The following is a 22,745-nucleotide window of genomic DNA, read 5'->3' as shown; positions in this document are numbered from 1 at the left end:
ATGCTGAAAACTAAAAATTAATTAATTTTTTAAAAAAGCAAAAGGTAAAATGTCCTATGTACTAATTACCTGAAAAACCAGCAGAGGGAGTATATTCAAGAAATTTAACAGAATGTTATGCTAATCTATTGAATTTAATCTGTTCTTAGAAACTTGAAAAAATATTGTGGCATTAGAACAAAACATTAGTTCAAAGCAAAATATAACACTATATTTCAAATTTATTAAAAATGCAGTAAAGAATGACCAATGCTTCCTAATATATGGATTAGAGAAGGAAATATATTTTAATTTTCATGTTCTACCAGGAGGTAGGTAACTCCAGGTCATGTGGGGGAAGAGAACAATCTAAGTAATATTCTCACTTTAAAGGAAACATAGTCTTATATTTTCCAATACTCTTTTAAGTAAGGATATTATCTCCTCTTTAAACCATTCTCCCTGACTGTGTAGGGTCCTCTGTCTCATACAGTAGAATATGAAGTTTTCCTTTAAAATAATACTTTTGATCAACAATATATTGTTTCTACTTTAAGTGCATAATGTGTCATTGCTGTTACAGAAATTTTTGTTAATCTGAACTAAAATTAAGATAAAAATACGTATCAAAATACCTGCACCAATCATAGTAATTGGAGATTCAATGTATATCCATTCATCAGTATATATACCAGAATGAACAAAGATAAGTCCATCAAAATGAGCTTCCTGTACTCCACCTAATGCATCTTCAATGGTGTCATAATACTAAAAGAAATTTGAAATAAAAGTATTAGTTACAAACTGTGAGGTTACTTTTGAAGAAATTATATAAAAAATACATATTATACATACTAGCATATTTTCTCTCCCTTTATATCTTGCAGGGTTACTGTAGAAATGTTCAGCAAATCCTGGCTTTACATGTGCCCCTTTATACTAAAATGCCAAAAAAAAAAAAAGCAGTATAAGAGAAAAAAATTAATATACTTAAATGTATATGGTATTAAGACAAACATTTCATTTTTTAATTTAAAATTAGAATCCTGGTATATTTGTATAAGTAAACCTTAACTGAAACATTTTTGAAAATATACATTTCCACTCATTTACCGTACTTTTTAAAGAGGTTAGTTCTACAACATATAGTATACCATTAATATGAAAGCAATAATGAAAAATATAAGGGACCATAAACTACCTTAGGCTAGCTAAGCATAAACTCTTGGAGGGAAAAAAGGTATTTCAATAAATTCAAAATCATAGCATTTGTGGGTTTTTTTTACATTCCTGATGATCAAAGTGACAAAATATCTGTTGGCTGAAAAAAAGATGTCTGCTAGATAATTTTTAATGTTAATGGGATATAATATTCTTTTTAGCAGAAATTTTATTTACAAATTATGCGGTGAGACAAATACTTTCTAGTGAGGCTGCATACCAATTGCTGAAAGCTTTCTTTCCAAGGATTTGGATGTTCATATTCTTCTGGATTAATCTGGTAAAATTTCCCAGGTTCAGGATGCATCATAGGACGTGTATACTCAAATACCTCCATGTATAATCGTTTCCTGAAAGACAAAAAAATACCGAAAATAAAAATCAGATACAATAACTATTTCAAATTACATATCAAAATTCAAACCTCAAAATTAATCCATTTCAATAATAAATAGAAAATAAGACAAAAGCTAGGGCATAGCAAAACTATTCTGGCTATCAACACAATCATTTATATGTTTGCCTAAAGTGTGAAACCTAGTGGGAAAAAAATTCAAATAACAACACAAAATAATGTATTATTTTCTCACAATTAAAATATTCAATTTAGTATTTTTTTAAACAAAAAACATTCTGCAAATATGTTCTCCCTGCCTGTTAAACCTATCACTAGTTTTACAGATTCTGAAGGCACTGTTAACTGCAACTTAAGAATTATAGCACTAGGGGCAGCTAGGTGGCACAGTGAGTAGAGCACCGGCCTGGGAGTCAGGAAGACCTGAGTTCAAATCTCACCTCAGACACTTGACACACTTATTAGCTGTGTGACCTTGGGCAAATCACTTCACCCCAATTGCCCTGCCTTCCCCCCTCCAAAAAAAAAAAAAAAACTTAAAGCACTAGCACTGTATACTCAGCTTTTTTTTCCCTCTATTAATTATGTAGTAAAAACTTATGTTAGTAAGCACAAATAGACCGGTCAGTACTAGTACAATAACACTTTTTCTACATAAACATTTAATTCCTATTTCTCCTTTCTTCTTTAATATACTTATGATTCTATTATTTAAAGCAGGCACAAAGATAAAGAAATAACGCCCCATAATCACCAAAAGAATGACAGTTATTAACCAATAGATCATAGAGAAAATATTTTAATTACGTTTTAATATAAACATTGCTTTGACTGGCAACTCATACTTACGATAACAGGTACTTTAAAAACAGAAGCATTTTTAGTTTGATTTAGCTATTTAAATATAACAGTAAGTTCACATTTCATCTTTCCTACCATCTTTGGCATTTTGTACAGGCAAACAACATATCTCAAGATAATAATGAATATAGCTTTTCACTCACCACAAAATTGGATCATTAGCAAGCTCACTGAAGCGTTTACACACACATGCTGCTCTACAGAGATCTTGCTCCAACAAGTATGAAAAAATCTTTAGGACTACTTCATCTGGCAATTTCTCCTGAAGATATTGTTCAGCAGGTGCTGCTATAAAATATTAACACATATTCAAATAACCTACCTGACTACTAAGTAAATCATCAATGTTAATGATTAGGTGTTTTTATTTTTTAAATACCAGAAAACTACTGATTTGAAAGAATGTATTTTATCTATACATAAAACCCTCTCTTCACTTGAATTTGGCAAGGATTACTTGATTACTTTCTTTTAGGTATGGCTTTCTTAACTGGGAAAACATTGCAAAAATAACTTTGTGAACTATCAATAAAAGTCATAAGAAGACAGAGACTATTACTATTACAGAGATTATTTAGCAAGATTCGAATTCTGATCCCTAAATGATGTAAAACAGTATTTCCCTCCAATCTTGGAGTCTTGATTTTGGCATAAAATAATTGAGAATGAATTTGGTCAAATGTACCCCTCTCTGTTCTTCAATCACCCTTATAAAAAATACCTGATAAGTCTTGTGATTTTCCAGAAACTCTTGCACGTTTTGCTCGATGACCAAAATTTTCGGTGGTGGAAGTAGAAGCACCCTTTCAACAATAAAAACACCACTTTAGAAAGTTGTAGTTTAAACAAAAGATTTAACTTTTCTAAATAATGTGAAACGATTTTACATTAATTTTTTTTAAGAGAAACTCCTCTCCCACACGTAAGATAATGTCTTAACAAAAAGGAGACAAAACAAAATAGACAACTTACCTCCATATTGCTCTTTGTAGGACAAGCTGTTCTTTTAGGTAGAAGAGTTTTTCTACGAAGTTGGTATGGACTATTTTGTGCACCAGGACCTGATTCTTCTGCAACCATATCTGCCGGTACATCATCATCTATTACAATTAAAAAAAAAAAGTCCTTTAATTTACAAAAACTGTGCAAGTATAAATCTATTTTATTACATGATGGTCATATATACATTAATGTATTTCTAAAAATACATATAATAAAAACCTGTGTTTTTGAAAATACATGCCATATTGTTTAGTAAAACGAAGGCTGGGATTTGGAGCCAGAAGTGACCTTAGATCATTGAGTCTAACCTTCTCATTTTACAATGAAGGAATCAAGACCCAGAAAAGTAATTGTACAAGGTCATTCAGGTAGGAAGTGGCAAAGCCAAAATTTGAACCCAAGTTTTCTAGTAAGAACTAAGGCCATTGCTTCCAATATGAAGAGCAGTGAGAATTTTACTAAGGATATGTCGATGTTTATTCCAAACAAGTTACTGCTATCTGTATTCTAAGTGCAGGCTAGTCTTTCTCCTAGAAGAATGGATAAAGAGCCTCAAAGCACTCTCCACTTTCTAGGTAAACAAGAATGAAGTATTATTTTAAAAATAAAACAAAACAGGAAGGGTTAGTGTGAAAACCAAAAAGAAAAACAAATTAAAAAAAAAGTCCTTTTATTCACAAAGACTGTTCAAGTATATATCCATTTTATTACATAATAGTCATATATACATTAATGTATTCCTAAAAGTACATACAATAAAAACCTATGGTAGAAGGCGGAATTCCCTGTACCCGAAGAGTGGATGAATGAGACACGAAGTAAATGGGGAAGACAGACCAGTAAACATTTGCATCTAGCAACAGATGTGAGGCTTTTCCTGAAGAGACTAGAGCTGGACCTTATAAGGAGAAAGCAACCACTTTAGCATTATTTAGCAAGGGTCAGAGGAAGATGGGATGAGTAGCAATGGTTAGTGATTCTAAGCTAAAGAGTGGCTATTTGCTAGCCCAATTGTAGGTTTTCTAACTTGTGGGGAGACATATCCAGAAAATTTCTCAAAAACTTGTCAGACCTACTTATGGAAGGTAGTTTTCTACTTACTTATGGTGATACACATAAGCATAGATTATACTGTCAAAAAGAATCTGAAAAGCAATTCTCAGGATGATGAAGTTTTGGACAAGAAACTGAAACCTTTAGGAGCATAGGTAGCGCTTTGGTGATCATCACAGTCAAAGGCCCCAGGAAAGAAAGATAGAATTCATAAGTGAACCCCTTGTTAAAAAGATGATGTCTAGAATCAGATTTAGATTTCTGGACTATGGATTGAAACACAAGAGTCACAGTATGGGAACAGAATGTATCTAACAAAAGCTAATAAGAATATATTTGCCTATAGTCTTACAAATATAATCCAAAAAGCCTTAAATTAAAAGGAAGGATGAAAGCAAACGCTACCTAAGTATAAACGCTAGACAATATAAAGTTGCTAAAATCATTGAAAGATGTGAAGAATGACCAGAAATTCACGGAAGACAAGCTAATATAAGAGTCAAAAACAAAAACCCATGACCACATGTCTAGTCACAATGTAGAAACATAGATAAAATGCAGTATGAACTACAAAGCCTAATACAAGGAAGCAGCTATCTCTGAAATTTTGTGGGAGACGGCAATCAGTTAATAAGCACATATTAACCAACTTCTACGTGCCAAGTATTATATTGGCAGAGGAGACACAAAAACAAAAATGAGTCTCTGCCCTTGGGGAGCTTATATTCTATTGAAGGAGACTTAAATATAAACAGAATATGCATGAAATAAATACAAGACAACTTTGGGGAAAGGGGCAGTTGCTGAGGTTGGGGGGAGATAGTGAATCACGAAAGGCTTCACGTAGAAGACAGTGCTTAAGTTAAGTCTTGAAGGAAAGAATAGAGTCTAAGAGATGATGACGAGGGGAGAGCACATTTAAGGCATGAGTGCCAGCCAGAACTAAGGCACAGATGGGAGATCTAGTATTATATAGGAGTAACAGGAATTTGGATGGACCACAGAGTGGGAAGAAATAAGGTTGGAAAAGTAGGTTGAGAGCTAGTCGTGAGGGGTTTTAACTAATAAACAAGAGTCTATATTTTATCTTAGAGGCAGGACTAGAACACAGGCCTAAAGAACACCACATTCTATACAAAAAGAATAGGATATGTTAAATCATACTCACGTCCTTTGGATAAAGATTAACAGAGAAAGAAACACAAGTGATATATATTCATTGGAGTACATTACAGACTACTTGGACAGAAAGAAGGAACGAAAAATTTCAGAAACAGATTAGAAGTCTGGCAGAAACAGAATATAGTAGTGATAGGGAGTTTCAATTATACGGATTTCTGCTGTAATTCTCTTTGCTGCAACAGAGTAACTAATAATTAATTGACTTGTTTTAAAGACAAGTCCTTCCAAATGGGGAGGAACCAATTTGAGGATTATCTATTCTAGATTTATTCATATAAGCAAGGAAGAAGTGGCTGCTGAGAAAGAATGATAGGGGAATGAGAATTAATCCTTCTCAGAGCTTGTGACTGAGAAAGAGGTAGATAACTAAGCATAGTTGGATAGGCAACCTTATGAGAGAACACATTTCAAAGGACTAAGGGAAAGGATAGGTAGGAATCAATTTGGTAAGTACTTATTAAGTGCCTTTTATGTGCCAGGCACTGAGCTAAGCAACAGGGACACAAAGACAAAACCCAAATAGCCCTGGCCAGCCAAGGAGCCTACGTCCAAGGAAATGGTGGAGGAAAGAGATAAAATAATATATACACAGAGAAGTAAATTGTCTCTTTCTGTCTCTCTTGCGTTCTCTTTCCCTCTCTCTCTCTCTCTCTCACACACACACACACACACACACACAGAGTAACTATCCTATATTACCTATATAGATATGTATCTATCTATATACACAGATACACACAATAACTATCTATATTATCTATATAGATATGTATATATCTATACACACAGATAGATACATACACACACACACACACACACACACACACACACAAAAACTTCCAGAGGGGAAAACCCTAGCAACCGAGCAAATCAAGACAGGCTTCAAGAAAAAGGGCAATTAAGCCGAGTCTTGAAAGAAACAGGATTCTAAGAGGAAGTGGAAATGAGGAGGGAGTGCACTCTAGGCATAGGATAGCCTATGCAAAGGTACAGAGGTAGAAGATGTAATACCATGTATGTGGAACAGGAAGCAAATATGTTGTATTAACACTACAATATTGCTGTATTCCTCTCCTCTTTCCTACTGAGCGAATTATTCTGTGTCACAAAGGATTAAAAAAAGGAAAAAAAGCAGTTCAGCAAAATAATCAAATTTGATAGTATGTGCAGTATTTCACAATCCCACCTCTGCAAAGAAGGGAAGAAAGTTCATTTTCTCAATTCCTTAAGGCCTTGAACATCCAAACAGAAGAGTATATATTATTATACCTAGTGGCAATTTGGAGCCACTATTAGAACTTCTTGAGTAATGAGTAAAATTCTATAAGTGAAGTCAGGCCAGAGGTAATGGGAAAGCGTTTAAGAACTATATTTGGAATATGCAAAGAGAAATACTTCCCACTGAGAAGGAAAAGGGTAAGCTGTTCAAAGAGACCATATTACTAAAAAGCATAGTACAATCTCATAGGGTCAAGAGTGTCAAAACTCAGCATTTTGTCAAGTAATGCTAAGGCTATTTATGGGGAAAAAAAATCAAAGAAGAGATAGTACTACTAATCCTATCAGAGGAGATCGAAAGAGGGTAAGAGAGAGGAGGGCAAGGCTGTTTCCTTACTTTGCTTCAAGTTTTCTCTACCAAAAAAAAAAAAAAAAAAGAAAATTATTAGGATAAAACAAGAAAGGATTTCTACCTAAAATCTTCTCCCTGGCCTATCATGGCATACCATATACATTCTATAAATACTTTTTGATTGACTGAGATGACAATTACAGGGATTAATTAAATTTCTTTCTCCCACTGCTCAAAAAAAAGTACTTAAGATATATGCACTAAAGGCCTGAGTGGGGGCACTCATGGGGTCACTGAAGGGGATAATAGGAAGTAAAAGACTAGAACATGCATACTTACAAAGCAGGTAGAAGTGAGCCAAACTTTGGAATTTGCCCACATTAATTTTGCCTTTTCCTACTCCTTCAAAGGCCAAGACCACCTGTCAGGTTGCTTCTGTTTCTCATCCCCTTCTTTGTTCATGGGTATAGGGGGTGTGTGTATATGGGGGGGGGGTGTCAGTTGGGGCATCTCAGAGGTAGCAGTGTTGCCATTACCCATGAGTTGACACTATGCCAAAGCATCTTAGAACCAAGGTAGAATGTCCTTCAGGACAAACCTAAAAGTAACTAAACAGCAAAAAGATGTTTACACAATATTTTGTGTGTTGTAATTAATGAAAATTGTGCCAAAATTAAATTTTATTTCATTTTGATGTTTCATGTGAATAAAAATGACACAAATACACAACATGAGAAGTTTGTAGGAGGAGTTAACTAACAAGAGTATAAGTATTACAAAATGACTATGTTAAAGCTAAGAGTATTATTAGAATGATTAAAAGGACTGCACAACCTGTAGCTGCAGGTCACTTACAGCCCTCGGGCCACTTGCCCCATTTGGGCAGCCCTTGGAAAATGTAGAGGAAGTCCTCTGGCATGCTGCAAGCTTTAGACCTGCAGGTTGTACAGGCCTGGATCAAGGTAAGCAGAGCTCAGAATTTAGCTCAGAACAGTTCATGGATGAGAAAAAAAAATGTATTATTTGGAAAAAGAGGTGTAGTTTTGGCAGGGATGTATTGAGGCACTGCAGTATAGAAGAATTCCTTTATGAACTCTACAGTGTGACCAAATTGGCCTTCTTGATGTTCCTCACATACCATTTCCTCTCCTGTCTTCCGAAATATTTGAGCAGGCTAACACCCACACCTAGAATGCATTCCCTCCTCAACTCAGCCTCTTAGAATTCTGAGCTTCTTCCGAACAGCAATTGCTATGCAAGTGTTCCTGATCTTGCCTTCCCCACACAGCTACTAGTGCTACTTCCAAACTACCTTCAATTTATTTTATACACATTTTACATTTTTATATATGTACATATTGTCTTTCTCAATAGAATATAAGCTCCTTGAGGTACAAGAACTGTTAAATTTTTGTCACTGTATCCCCACCAGTAGCACCTGCAATGTTTGACACAGGGAAGGTGTTTAATAAATGCCTGTTTTTATATGGTGGTCTATTGCCTGGCACCTTCTCCAACCCCCAAATAGCCAAGAACCGGGAAACAAAGGGAAAAAGACCTCTATGCAGTTAAATTAGTATTCTCCCCAACTAGAGCCCTTCCTTGAGACATTCTTGGGCTTTTTTTAGATACTGTTCACTTCTATTTCAGATAGAATTCTGATAGACACAGCAGCCTTTCCATTATAGATACTTAGTATTATAGCATAAATGATACTGAATTTTGAATGAGAATATTTGGGTTTTGAGTCCAGGCTCTACCACTTACTACCTGTGTAAATACTCTGCCAAATCCCAGTGCTGAATTACTCCTACCATCCATCCACTGTCTTCATTCCTACTCCCATGCTGCAGATAGGAGAAAAATCACAAAACTGGGCTGAGTTCACTACAAATTTGTTACATGATCTGGAGCAGACACTCACTACTTCAAGACAATCTTTTTCTATCTCCCTATCTCCCAATTTCAATCTCACTGTCTTCTTAACATCTCTCATATATATGTGGCCTCTTCTCTCCTCTGATATTGCCACCATCCTACTGCAGACCTTCCTCTCCTCATGGTTGTACTAATTCAACAGCCTTCTGGTTTGTTTCTCTGACTCTAATCTCTGCCCTGTCTATTCCACTGTTCACTCGAACTGTAGTCAAACTGATTTTCTTTAAACGCAGGTCTGACCACATCAACTCCCTCTATTTGACTCCTGTGGGTTCTCATTACCTCTAGGATCAAATATAAAAATCCTGTGTTTGGATTTTAAAGCCCTTCGTGGCCTGGATCCTTTCTACTTTCCAGTGTTCTTACACCTTATTCATTCCTTTCCACATACTCTACAATCCAGTGACACTGGCCTTCTTGCTGCTCCTTGCACAGGACACTCCATCTTCAAACTCTGGGCATTTTTATTCTCTGTCCTATTCCTCCATCCCTAGAAATGGATCCCTCCTCATTTCTGCTTTGTGGCTGCCTTCAGGTCTTAGGGAAAGTTTAGTCTTCTGCAAGTAGCCTTTCCAACCATCAAACTTAGTATCTTCCCCCTGATATCACTCTAATTCATCTATCTGTATCCTGTTTGTATGCAGTTGTGGTAGATTGTCTTCCTCATTAGACTTGTGAGTTCCCTGAAAGCAGGGATTATTTTTTGCTTTTCTTTTTACCTCCAGCACTTAGCACAGTATCTAGCATGTTGCAGGCACTAACTAAATGCTTGTTGACTAACTTATGTGATTCTGGGAAGATCACAACTTTTCAGAGCCTCACTTTCCTCATCTGTAAAATGTCTGTTAAGATAACCTTTAAGGTCCTTTAAGCTCAAAATCTATGATCATGTGTAAATGATCGCTCATGTGTTACACATGAGTTCATTATAAATGCCCATTTGGCAGTTATAATATGTTGTGGTCTTTTCTTTTCCATTGAAATATTATTTTATACTAGTAGTAGTTAGGTTCCTAGGTTAGTTCATAAACTCTACTTAACCCAAATATTCCAGATATGAAATGAAAGAAGACTGAAATACTGTTGTAATTCAAGTTTAAAAGGGACTTTTCCGGGCATTTTAAATAGTTCGTGGCATTTTCTTTATTATATCCAGTTTCATTTCAGTTCTTATACCCTTCCTTTTTTTTTTTAGCTGCAAGTAACATAACTAATACTGACATAGCAACAATAATTAAATTATTTACTGATATAAAGGTGGTTTTCCTGAGGAAATGGATATAAAATAGAATTGTAGTAAGAGAAAAAATAAGGTGATAAAAAAGAATGTGTATATATATGTGAGAAAAACCATCGTGAGGGCTGGGGGGTAGGAATGGAACAACTTGAGCGTTCAGTGGTTAAAGCGGGAATGTTCCTCCCTTTTTATCCCCTTGGTAGTAGTGGTGAGAAAGGAGGTGGTTACTGTCAGTGTTTCCCTTCTGTACAGAAAAATCTGGTCATTGTCCAGATTATGTGCAAGAGAGTGAGACTGGGGAAGAAGAGGCAGCAAACTGCCTATATCTGGATGATTTACCAGTTTAGTATTTCTAACATGGTGATTATTAGCTGTACTAAAAAGACAAAACAAAAATTTCAACACCTTTTTAAAAGATTAGAGACTCCCTGAAGTACAGCAAAATCATGCATCACCTCATCAGGGCCAGAAAAGAGCTGGTTAGTTGTAAAGAATGAGAAATGTGAAATGTAAAGGCACAGATAGTTGCGACTTGCATCTTACTTAAAAAGTTTTAAAGTTCATTTAAAAAGCAACCTATTTGCCTCTATTTAAATGTTATATTCCATAAAAATCATATTAATAGAAACCAGTGGAAAAACCATCAATTCTTCTACTCTATAAACATACACCATCATAAAAGGCTAGTCCTCAAATCTTTTCCTTTGTGCCTAGCCCTACCCTAAAAAATAAAACAAAACACTTGCAGTTCATCTTACAGGTATGCTGGAGTATAAGAAACTCCTCTACCTCAACAGACAGAAGTGGCTGAAAGGCAGAAACACAGGACAATTTTAGCAGAATGGTAGTAGGAGGATGCAGATTTCAAGGGCTTAAGGAGAGAGTAAGGAACATGGTATGGCAAGGAGGCATCTACACAAGTTAATGTCATTAGTATTCGCTACTCACTTCAACAAAGTCTCCCCATATAACAACTAAAGGTGGACAGTAATAACTGGCAGGTCCAAACTGGCATTACCCTAAGAACTTGGATTCCACAAAGGACTTAAGCTTCCAATAAAAGCAAAATCTAAAAGTAAAATCCAACAAAATAATCTGAATTATTTAAAGATACTTAATGATGATTATCACATTTATAGTTTTTCATTTTCAAATCTGATTTTAGGAGATCATACCCAACTATCACAACATAATCTAAACATTTTCAGAGAATCACAGCAGAATAAAACCATCTCATCCAGCACTTTCCTACTCACTAAAAATGATCACTATTTGTCAGAAAGAATTAGAACCCATATTGGACTTCTAGTTATAGATGCTTTTACTAAATTTTTCATTAGCACTCTGAAAGGATACAGCACATTTCATTTTATTTTTAAATGATCTTTAAAGAAAACATTATATACAGGTTTTCAGCTTTTTACGTTTAAATTATCAGTTGAAAACTGAACTAGTGTCTTAAGATAAATTTAAACATTAGAGGAAGTATTATACTTTATACTTGCAGATCTATATCATGATAACAAGGAAAGTATTAGAGCCAACATGTTTGGCATTGAAAAGCACCACAGATAAAAGGCATGGTGGGATTCATTTCAACAAAATTAATTCAGGTCTATACCTACCACATTTTCTTAATCTGTAATACGACCTAAGATAATATTTTAAAACCTGCCTAAAACAAGAACAACAATCCTCATTTTATTAATGAATATGCACGTGTTGGATTAATTTTTCTATAATGCAGCACAAACATCTCATGCCACTTACCAACCTGCCACATCGGTCAGACAAAAAAATCTGTGCTAGTAACAACTGTGTTTGAAAACAGTTCCTAGTCTCATGGCAGAGATACATGCCTGACAACTGTTTCTAACACAGCTGTGACTACCTTAGCTTTTCTCCAATTATGGAAAAGTTTTATAAAGCAATCGGAATTAAAATAGTTTTATTTAAGGCAATTAAAAAATAAGGGAATCCAGAGTTAATTTACCATATAGACTATTTTTGCAGGGGGAAAAGATTTCTAAGTTTTTTTATTTTATTCTATACGTAGTTAAAAACCGTAAGATTTAACTATTTAAAAAACATCTGTGTCAAATTTTCCTTTTCTATAATAAAGTTTAATTTATAATATTAATGTATATACAATATTTATTTTTATTTTATTTATTCTGTAGGTAGTTAGAAACTATAAAGTTTAACTATTTAAAAAACATGTGTTAAATATTCCTTTTCTATAATAGTTTTATTAATGTATACACAGTATTTCTCTCACCATTATCGCTTTCCTCTCTGCCAAGAAACATTCTCCAGTAGCTCCCATTTTCAAAACAAAACTTTGCTTCATTTCATTGTTAAACTTCTCCCAACTCATCTCTACTAGTTTCTACTTTCTCACGATTCACTGAATTACTTGCAGACTTCTGCCCCACTGAACTCAAATTATTTGCTCAAAGGTCACAAATGACATCCTAACTAGCAAATCCAATGGATTTGATTCAGTCTCCATTCTTCTTTACTTTTTTTTTTCCGGGGGAGAGGGGGGGGCGGCGCACATATTTGGCACTATTGACTAATCTCTCCTTGAAACTTATTTCCTTGGCTTCTGTTGCAGTATACTCAACTGGTAGATTGCTCTTTCTATTTCCTTCAGGGTCTCCTTAAATATAGGAATTTCTCAGAATTCTATGTTCTGCCCTCTTCTCTCTACCAATTCCTTCATTTTTAACTGTCATTTCTCTGCAAATTCAAACACAGACTTCTCTCCTGAGCTTCAGACTCACATTTTCAACTGCCTAGAGATCTCTGCATGGCTGTCCTATGGTCACACCAAACTAAGAATGTATGTGACTTGTTAGGGAGGAAAATATTAACCATAGAGGGTTTACAAGGGTAGTGGGAGATTCTGGTAGACTTCTATTCCAGATCTCAGTTTCACCAACAAAGAGGAACTAAATGGCTGCTGGGGTGGCAGTGATGAGAACTACTAAAGAAGAAACATCTCCATCTTAAGAGCTGCCATAAAAGAAAGTTAAGTCAGGCCACGCCTAACATATATTTCTGGAGAATAAAAAAATTGTAAAAGGTTTCAAAGGAAGGACCCCATGGACTAAAATTCTACAGGGAAAGTCAACCTAGGAAGAATGCAAAGCTCGTGAGAATAATACTGTGAAGACACAAAAAGAAACAATTTTGGAAGTAATAACATGTAACAAAGAATGAATATAAAAGTGTAGCACTACCCAGTAAAAATAAGGTCAAATGTGCTAAAATGAGCTGCAATGCAGTTGATGAGGAAAAGCTAAAGGCAACAAAAAGGGTAGCAGGTTGTTTTGTTTTTAGCTCCAACAGATCTGCAATCCCACTGACACAGAACTTGCTTCCACTTAGGAATCCATCCATTCCTATCCAACCCTCACTCTCATCCATGACCTTCCATAATTATGTCACACGAGGTCCACTGAGGGACTTTTCTGCATCCTTTCAACACAATAAGTATACCAATTAAGCCATCCTGGATTTCCATCCTTTTTCTTTTGTTCCTGCTACTACAGGGTTGACCCATTTTCTAGAAAAAAGTTTTTATATGTATATGTATATATATGTATATCACATTTCTTTTATGACATCCTTTATTACTGTTTCTCTTGTTGGTCATGTGTTGCAGAAAGGGAACCACAGACAAGTTTCTGCTCTCAATAAATAAACATTCCATGTGGGGCTGGGAGAAGGCAAGAACAACATGCATATAGTATATAAAAAATGTATAAAAATAGAGTAATTTGGGAGGCAGCAGGAGGTGGGGGAAGAATCAGGGAAGGCCTTAAGTAAGAGGTGGATTTTAAGTTGAACTTTGAAAGACTGTAGGTATTCAGAGAGGCAGAGGTCAGGGAGGAGTGCATTACAGGCACAGAGGCGAAAGATAGAATGTTTTGTGTAAGAATAGCAAGAAAGTCAGTTTGGCTAGACTGTCTATCACCAACGTTAAAGATCTTTGAAAGATTGTGTAGAATGGAAGAGGTAATCAAATCAGCAGGCTTAGATAAAAGACAGACGTCTCGATTTTCGAAATATAAGAAGAAAACAATAGGTAAACTGTATATATGCCAATGATTTTGTCTTCAAATTCTAGAAAATTCCAGAATTCATTACAAGGGTAAGCAGTCTGGGTCACAAAGAAAAAGCCTGGCTTCATTAAAAATAGCTCATGCTTCATTTCCTTGAGGGGAGGGGGAGGAAAGGAATGGGGGGGGGGGCGGATAGAGCTACTAGAGTAGAATGGTTAATTAGAGGATGGCCGGAGACAGAGTTGGACTAGATTTTAGAAAAGCATTTGGCAATTTATCACACTATTCTTAGAGAAAAGATGGAAAAATATGGGCTAAATGGTAATTCAAATAAGGCAGACTTCCAACTGGTTAAATGTAGCTCAACTCAAAGAATAGTCAAGAATGGTTCTATGTCCAGCTAGAAGAAGGTTTCTAGTATACTACCCCAAGGTATTATTATCACTGATTTGTATAAGGGCAGAGATGGCATATTTATCAAATTTGTAGATGACACAAAGCTGAGAGTGACAGCTGACATCACTGAATGACTAAATCAGGGGTGAAAAAGATGGACAGATGTTGCAAGAGGCATATTTAGGCTAATAAAAACTTGGGAATACTTAGACGTATCCAAAAGTAACTGGAGACTTTCAAGCACATGCTAGATGACCAATTATCAGACTTATAGTAAAGAGGCTTCTTTTTTTCTGGTGGGCTGGACTAGATGAACTCTGAGGTCTCATCCAACCCTGAGATTCTATGAGTCTGGGATAAATTAGAGATGTAAATTGGATATCAAATGGAATTTGAATTTGAAGGACAACTTAAGGAATTTAGAATTTATTTATTTTGCAAGCAATGAGTACTGCTAAAGACTTTAAAGCAGCAGAATGATCTGCATGAAGCAAAATTTTAAGAATTTCGATCTGGCCACACTTTGAAGGGTAAATTGTGGAAAGGAGAAGAGAAGAGAAGTGGCTATGAAATTAGAATGGTTTAAAACAAAAAGAAAATGAGAAATAATCAGAAATGTAAAGGATTAATTTCCTTCAGGATAATCACTTTGAGAGGCAAGATATTTGTCCCAGCAATCTTGCCATTACTCAAACTCTCCTTTTTGGAACTACCACTAGAATCAATTTAAAAATATTACAAATAAGTCTCATTACTTTCAAGTTCCATTTGTTTGGGGGTTTTAAAAAGTATTACCTAACTTACCATCTACCTTATTAATAGCAATTTCTCTATATGATTATGGGTTGAATGACTTGAAAAGGGAGAAGGGGGGGGCAGGAAGAATACTGCCCAGAGATATGACAAGTTTGGTACCATATAAAAGTTAGGTAAAAAACAGAAAGAACACATGAAAAGAGGATTTCATAGGAAACTATCTAAGAGAACCTCCAATAAAAGTTACGGCCCAAAATATCTACATATGAATAAACAAAACATGAGTAGTTAACAAAGTAATCTAGAAATCTTTATACAATGGAATAAATTTGCCATCATAGCCATAACTAAGAACCAGTAAAATATAAATTCTTGAAGGCAGAGAGTATATTGTTTTTGCATATCCAGCACCTAGCATAATGCTTCATCCATAATAGGTACGTAATAAATTTTTGTCAAACTGAACTGATTTCAGAATAAAGAGAAAAAGAATAACACACTTCACCCTAAATTCCAATTATATACACACACATCATACTACATTTTTACATATTTTAAAAGTACAGAGTCCACAATAATTTCATATATCACTAATTTCATTTCCACAACAATCTGCCTCCTCAAAATTCTTGTTCTCAAAGTAACTTTCCATTGACAAGTTCTGTAACATAGCCTTTAACAGATTTGATTTATTCTTAAATATCTGTGATTAGGAATACAACTATAAACTTAAAAGTTAATATTAGAATGTGCTTCCTCCAGGGGAATAAACTAAGATACTAGAGAAATCCTTCAGAAAAGTTACAAAGGACGCACGCGCGTGCACACACACACACACACACACACACACCCCTTTATAAAATAGATAAAAGACATGTCTCATCAACATATATGAGGAAACTAACGTACTAGGAGATTAAGTGACTCTCTAATTTAAAATGTTCCCAAAACTAAAAGATAGTCTTTCTTCTCTGATGCTTTCCTTTCATTTTCCATGTCATTAAGGTAAACTGAATGGTATAGTGGAAATAATATTGGATTGGTGATCTGAGAATATGAGCTTGAATTTTCCACATTAAATCTTACCTGCAAGACATTGAATAAGTCATTTCCTTCCCTGAAATTCAGGTTTGACATCTGTAAAATGTAGGAGCTTAGATTAAATGACCTCTAAGGTCCCTTTCAGTGCTAAATCCAATGGCCCTATGAACTACCATTTTTAAAGCCCCTTGTCTAAATAGATTCCTCCTGTTTACAAACCTATTAGGGAATTTTCCCAGACATTTTCAGACAATGCTACCTTCATTCTGGTTATCACCCCTATCTCTACCTCCCTGCAGGTCTCCCTTACCCCTCAACTTCCACCAAAATCTTGAATTCTGCATGACATGGATTCTGAAAAGTGCACTTTCACCTTAAATGTCCAGGAACCAAGCCTCTATGTATTCCCAATCATCTACACACCATGCTGCCTCTTACCAACTCCTTCCCACCTTATTTTATGTGTTGTCTTCCCCCATTAGGATTTAAGTTCCTTGAAAGCAAGAGCTGTCTTGCTTGTTTGTAACTCTAGCAGTAAGTGCTTAATAAATGTTTTATCTACATATAACATACATATTTGTTGTTTAGTCATTTTTTTAGTCATATCTGACTCTTCACAACCTCACCTTTGGAGTTTTCTTGGCAAAGATACTGAAATGGCTTGCCATTTCCTTCTCCAACTCATTTTACAGATGAGAAACTGAGGCAAGCAGGATTAAATGACTTGCCTAGAGTCACAGAGCCAGTAAGGGATTGAGGCCAGATATGAACTCAGGAGAGTCTTTCTGACTCCAGGCCCAACACTCTATCCAATGCACCATCTAGCTGCTCCCTATAGTAGCAGATAAAACCACCCTTGATTTTCATTAATCTCTTTGTCTATAATGAGAATGGTAGGCCAGATGTATTGTGTACATCTCTTCTTTAATAGAATATCCCTAGTATTTGAAGGCCTACTATGTGCCTGACCAGTCTTATAGGCATTATTGGAGAAGAGTAGTAGTTATATAAAATATGGTCCTTGCCCTGAAGGAGTTAAGGATTTTGTGGAAGAAAGATTTACAGAGAATAAAAGTTTATAGATGCTACATTTTGCAACAGTTCATGAAAGAACAAGACTGAAGTGAGGTCATCGTGAGAGGTATTATAAAGGAAGCAGCACTTACATTGTGTAACTTAAAAGAGCTAGCCAGTACAATGTGGCAGAAAGAAAGGGGGGGACGGGATTTTAGGTATGAGGTAAGAATAGCAAGTGAAAAGTATAAACTATTTTTCGGACAGTAACTAGACTAACTTAGCTAGAATTAAGCTTGACTAGATAGGATAGAGTTAGAGCAGGTTCCCCACACCTGAGCTAGAGTATGGTCCCAACATATGGGGAGATAGACACACGACTGTGTCAAAGGTAGGAACTGAATCCTTATTTTCCTGATTTAAAGGCTATCTATTTTCTACACCATGCTGCATGAAATAATAAGGGCTTGGAATAACATGGCACCAATTGACATGGAGAAGAAAGGATAAATCCAGGAAATGCTGCAAAAGAGCAACTGACAGAGCTTGATAAGTGACTAAATGAAGTGCAAAGACTGCTGAATTTGAATAGATGAATGATTAATTTATTGAGCATTTATTACGTGCAAAATTCAGTCATGGAGACATAAATAGAAATGTAAGACAATCCAGACTCTCAAGGATACACATATACATGGAAGCTACAGGTTAAGTCAAATAGAAAGGCCCATGGTCCTTAGGGCTCAGAAGCAAAGCCAATGTTAATGCCTCTTCTTTCATGTCACTGTTCTCAAGCTGTTGCTGATGGTGACGTGAAAGGTGGGACCCCTCTTTACAATGGCTTCTCCTCTCAATGGTGACTGTTGGGGCCAGGTTAAAAGATATTTTGGTGGTCTGGGAACACTGCTATTCCCAAGACTCTTGGGTTCAGGGCTGATCCCGTCAGGGTCTGAAGGGAGATGGTGGCAAGGTTGTGGCGGTCTGACATACGTGGCACATGCTGCTTCCAATCCCTCCCTCAGAGTGCCTTGCTGCTTTAACTAGTTAGGCTGGCTTGCCTGCCCCGTGTGATATGGAGTCAAAGAGCCTGGGATCAAAATCCACTGATCCTATTTACTACCATAAATCTTTGGACAAGTCACTTAACCTCTCTTCCTTAGTTTCCTTACATAAAACGAGGGGGTTTAAACTATATGACTTTTCATAGGGTCCTTTTCAGGTACAAAGCCTATGACATATATGAGTTAATGACCTAAGTGATTAGAAGAATGGTGGGGAAATTGAAAGGCAATACTAATATGGGAAGGGAAGTGATGAATTTAACTGTGGTTTGAGATAAAAGAGGAACACCTAAAGAAGCCTGTAGTATAGAGATTTAGTCATTCACATATAAGTGAGTAGAAACGGAAGAATAGAAAATTAAAAAAAAAAAGACAGCTAGCTTAGAAATGAGTCATGGGGAATATTCATAGTTTGGGGCCCAAAGGAAGAGGAAGAACTAAGAAAGAACTAGTCAGAGAAACTGAAAGGGAACCAGAGCAGTACAGAGTTAAGGTAAAAGAGATTTTGAAGAATGTCAATGTTATACATAAATTTATAAATGAGCAACTAAGCCACGAAGACTTGGGGGTTACAGAGTTAATCAATCATAGGTCTTTTGGTTAAGGTGTACATTTATTTCCACTAGACTAACTATCCAGTTGATATATGTCATATAAATATATATGCATACATAACAAAAGTTTTTTCTTTATAAAATACTTTAAATAAGGAAAATCATTAAAATAATAACAACTAAAATATTTCCACTGCCCTTATTGATAAAGTTTTAGGCTATGTCACAGAAGACTTAAAAGTCTCTAACTTTTACATAATTTAGAGAACAGAACTTCAACAAAGCAAATTAGAACAGAAGGTCACATGTAGAAGCATGTACAAATAAGTAACTTTTATAAAGTGATTTGAAATCTGTGCTTTGTAAATATATGTGAAATCTCATTTGATCCTCACAACCCTATTATCCCCACTTTACAATGAAGAAACAGAGGCTGAAAGAGTTTAAATGACTCACTCAGGGTCATATAGCTACTAAAGGAGGCAGGATTCAAAACTCAGGTCTAATGTGGTTGAAAAGGCTATAATTTTCAACAAGCTCCAAATTAACATTTAAAAACTTTAAAATTCCATTTAAAAATGGAATTCACTATCTCTTAAGGAAAAGGAAATCACTGGTTACCAACATGAGCGTAATTGCTGAATTATCTGTGTACAGTAAGACCATTGAATCATTAGAGCAAAAATCCAAATCAACACTAAGATTCAGACAAGATGAGAAGACACTGAAGTTAAAGTAACCCTAACTTGTCTTGCTGAAACAAGGTATATTGTTGCAGAATACACACACACATACATACACACACACACACACACACACACACACACACACACACACACACACACACTCTCCCAAAGGAGCATAGCAAACACTCAATCTCCTTCCAAGCAGAAAGACATGGCAACCAACGGCCAGACTAGTCTGGCACATTTTCATGACTCTACTCTCTTCTGGTTCACCTCCTACCTGTTTAGCTCCTTTTCAGTCTGCTGGTTCATCATTCATATCCTGGCTACTAACTGTGAGTGTTCTGCAAAGACTGCCTTGGGATTTCTTCACTTGCACATTGTCTCTTGGTAAACTCACTGACTTTCATTAGCTCTAAGGAGATGGCGTGTGTGTGTGTGTGTGTGTGTCACACATATATATATGTGTATGTTTAGTGTACACATACACCACACATACACACAATCAAATTCACCTCCTCCAAAACTGAATTCATTATCTTTCTCTTAAAACATTTAATCTTCCAAACTTCCCTATTTTTGTCAAAGGCAGCTACTATACTTCCAGTCTCCCAGGTTTCTAACATGGGAGTTTTCTTTATTTCTCATTTTCCCACATTCCACTTATCCAACAGGTTGCCAAATCTTGTCGTTTCTACCTTCACAACATCTCTCACAACAGACCCCCCTTCTCTTATCAGCTACTTCAATTCAGACCTTCACCAACTCTCACATAGTTATTGCACTAATTTAATTGGATTCTGTGCCTCAGATCTCACTACAGCATATCCCTACACAGAGCTGCCAAAAGATCTGACCCTGTGCTTTCCCTTACTCAATCCACTCCAGTGGCTTTCTATTGCCTCTAGGATCAAATACAAACACTTCTGTTTAGATTTTAAATCCCTATATTACCTGACCTTAACCTACCTTTCCACACTGGACATTACTTACTCCTACACTCTGGAATCTACCCAAAGTGGCTTCCTCTCTGTTCCTCACATCCTCCACCTCCATCTTTTGTACCAGGTGTCCCACATGCCTGGAATGCACTCCTTTCCTTACCCCTGCTTCATAGTTCCTCTTTTCCTTTCAGCTGCAGCTTCAGCACCATCTCGTCCATCAAACTTTTCCCAATCCACACCCCTCAATTGCTAGTGCCCTCCCTCCCAAACTACCTTATATTTTATTGCTTTGCATATTCTTATGCTGTATTTGTTTTTAATATGTACTTGTCTCTACCAAGAAAATCTATGTGTATATATATGCATATGCATATGCGTATGCGTGCGTGCGTGTGTGTATGTGTGTATCCCAAGTGCCTTGCACAGAGGAGGTGCTTAAGCAATACTTGTTGAGTGATATAAATGCAAAGGTAGATGTCAAATTAGAGAAGAATGGAAGATTAAGGGCAATATCACATCAGAAAGATGAAACATAAAAGTAGTCAGAAGAAAGCTTGGCATGAGATCTAATTAGGCCAGATCACACCAAATAAAACTGGAAAAATAAGCATATAATAAATGTTGATAATCTATGAAAATTTTAACAAGAACACATTTTCATCTCCTACAATAATGAAACTACAACATTTGGACTCATCCCTGATGTACTAAAATGAGGAACAGGAAATGGGACTAGGAAGAATAGGTGGATCAGTATAAGTGAAAGAAAGTCGCCATGCCCGAAGCAACATTTTCCAAAACACTGCAGGGTCAATTTTCAAGATGTTTGAAATGAAAGTAAGATACTAAATGAATAGGAAAAAAAGAATCAAGACACATGCCTACTACTTCATCTCTATGAAAATGAAATACACGTTGTATCCTTATGATGAAAATATGTGAACAGACAAGCTACCAGAAATCATTTTCTTTACACACGTTCATAATCAAACAACTCACTAAAAGGTTGAGGAGCAAGGTATGGTTAAGGCTTAGTTAAGGCAGAATCATACAGCTATTTTTTTAAAAAAAAGCTATGGCTATAGAGCAAAATGAATTCTTTAAAGTTTTCCTCCAACAAAAACCTTTCCTGCATATGTTAACATGGTACAAGCTTCAATGATAGATATAATCTTACAGATAACTGTAATGTCAGGCAAGACATTAAACATAAAACATGGTAGAAGTTTTTCACTTCTAACATGAAAAATGTCTTGTGTAAGCTATCCATTATAGATGTGAGATCATGAAAAGCCTATGTCCATATTAGACACGGTGCCAAAAAAAGAAAAAAACAGGGAAGAAAAATAAATTAAGTGGGGAAAAAAAATATGCTTCAACCTGTACTCAGTTTATCAATTCTCTCTGGAGTTGGACAGTATTTTTCATGAGTCCTATGGAATTGTCATGGATCATTGTATTGATGAGAGTAGCTAAGTTGTTCAGTTAATTATGATTTTAATGTTGCTGTTACTTTGTACAATATTCTCCTGGTTCTGTTCACTTCACTTTGCATCAGTTCATATAAGTCTTCCTAGGTTTTCTTGAACCTATCCCCCTCATCATTTTTTGTAGCACAATAGTATTCCATCAAAATCCTGGGAGAGCAATTTTTTAAAAAACACACTAAATGGATGGATCGACCAGACTATGACATTCAGATAAATTACAGAAACCATCAGTATATGTAAGTCTAGAATTAAATAAGAGAAAGAAAGAGAGCTTATTGCATTTGGGAAATAGCATAGCATTTTCAAAGATTCCAAGCACTTTCTGACACAAAAAT

At 35.7% G+C, this 22,745-nt stretch overlaps 1 protein-coding gene across 2 annotated transcripts in view; it reads right to left on the bottom strand.

The window, feature by feature from the left end:
• FBXO11 (F-box protein 11) overlaps nt 1-22,745 on the bottom strand; it is a 111,552-nt gene that overhangs the window by 27,090 nt on the left and 61,717 nt on the right. For both annotated transcript variants that reach the window (XM_036748561.1, XM_036748562.1), the window contains exons 2-7: nt 3,389-3,516; nt 3,138-3,219; nt 2,560-2,704; nt 1,421-1,550; nt 835-918; nt 615-747 (exon numbers count right to left, since the gene is read on the bottom strand). In XM_036748561.1, coding sequence (XP_036604456.1) covers nt 615-747; nt 835-918; nt 1,421-1,550; nt 2,560-2,704; nt 3,138-3,219; nt 3,389-3,516 — 702 coding nt within the window. The remainder of the gene's footprint in view (nt 1-614; nt 748-834; nt 919-1,420; nt 1,551-2,559; nt 2,705-3,137; nt 3,220-3,388; nt 3,517-22,745) is intronic.

The sequence above is a fragment of the Trichosurus vulpecula genome, chromosome 3 (assembly GCF_011100635.1).
Source record: "Trichosurus vulpecula isolate mTriVul1 chromosome 3, mTriVul1.pri, whole genome shotgun sequence".
Lineage (NCBI taxonomy): Eukaryota > Metazoa > Chordata > Mammalia > Diprotodontia > Phalangeridae > Trichosurus > Trichosurus vulpecula.
The sequence above is the reverse complement of the archived record's forward strand: the minus strand, read 5'-3'. Positions and strand labels throughout refer to the sequence as shown.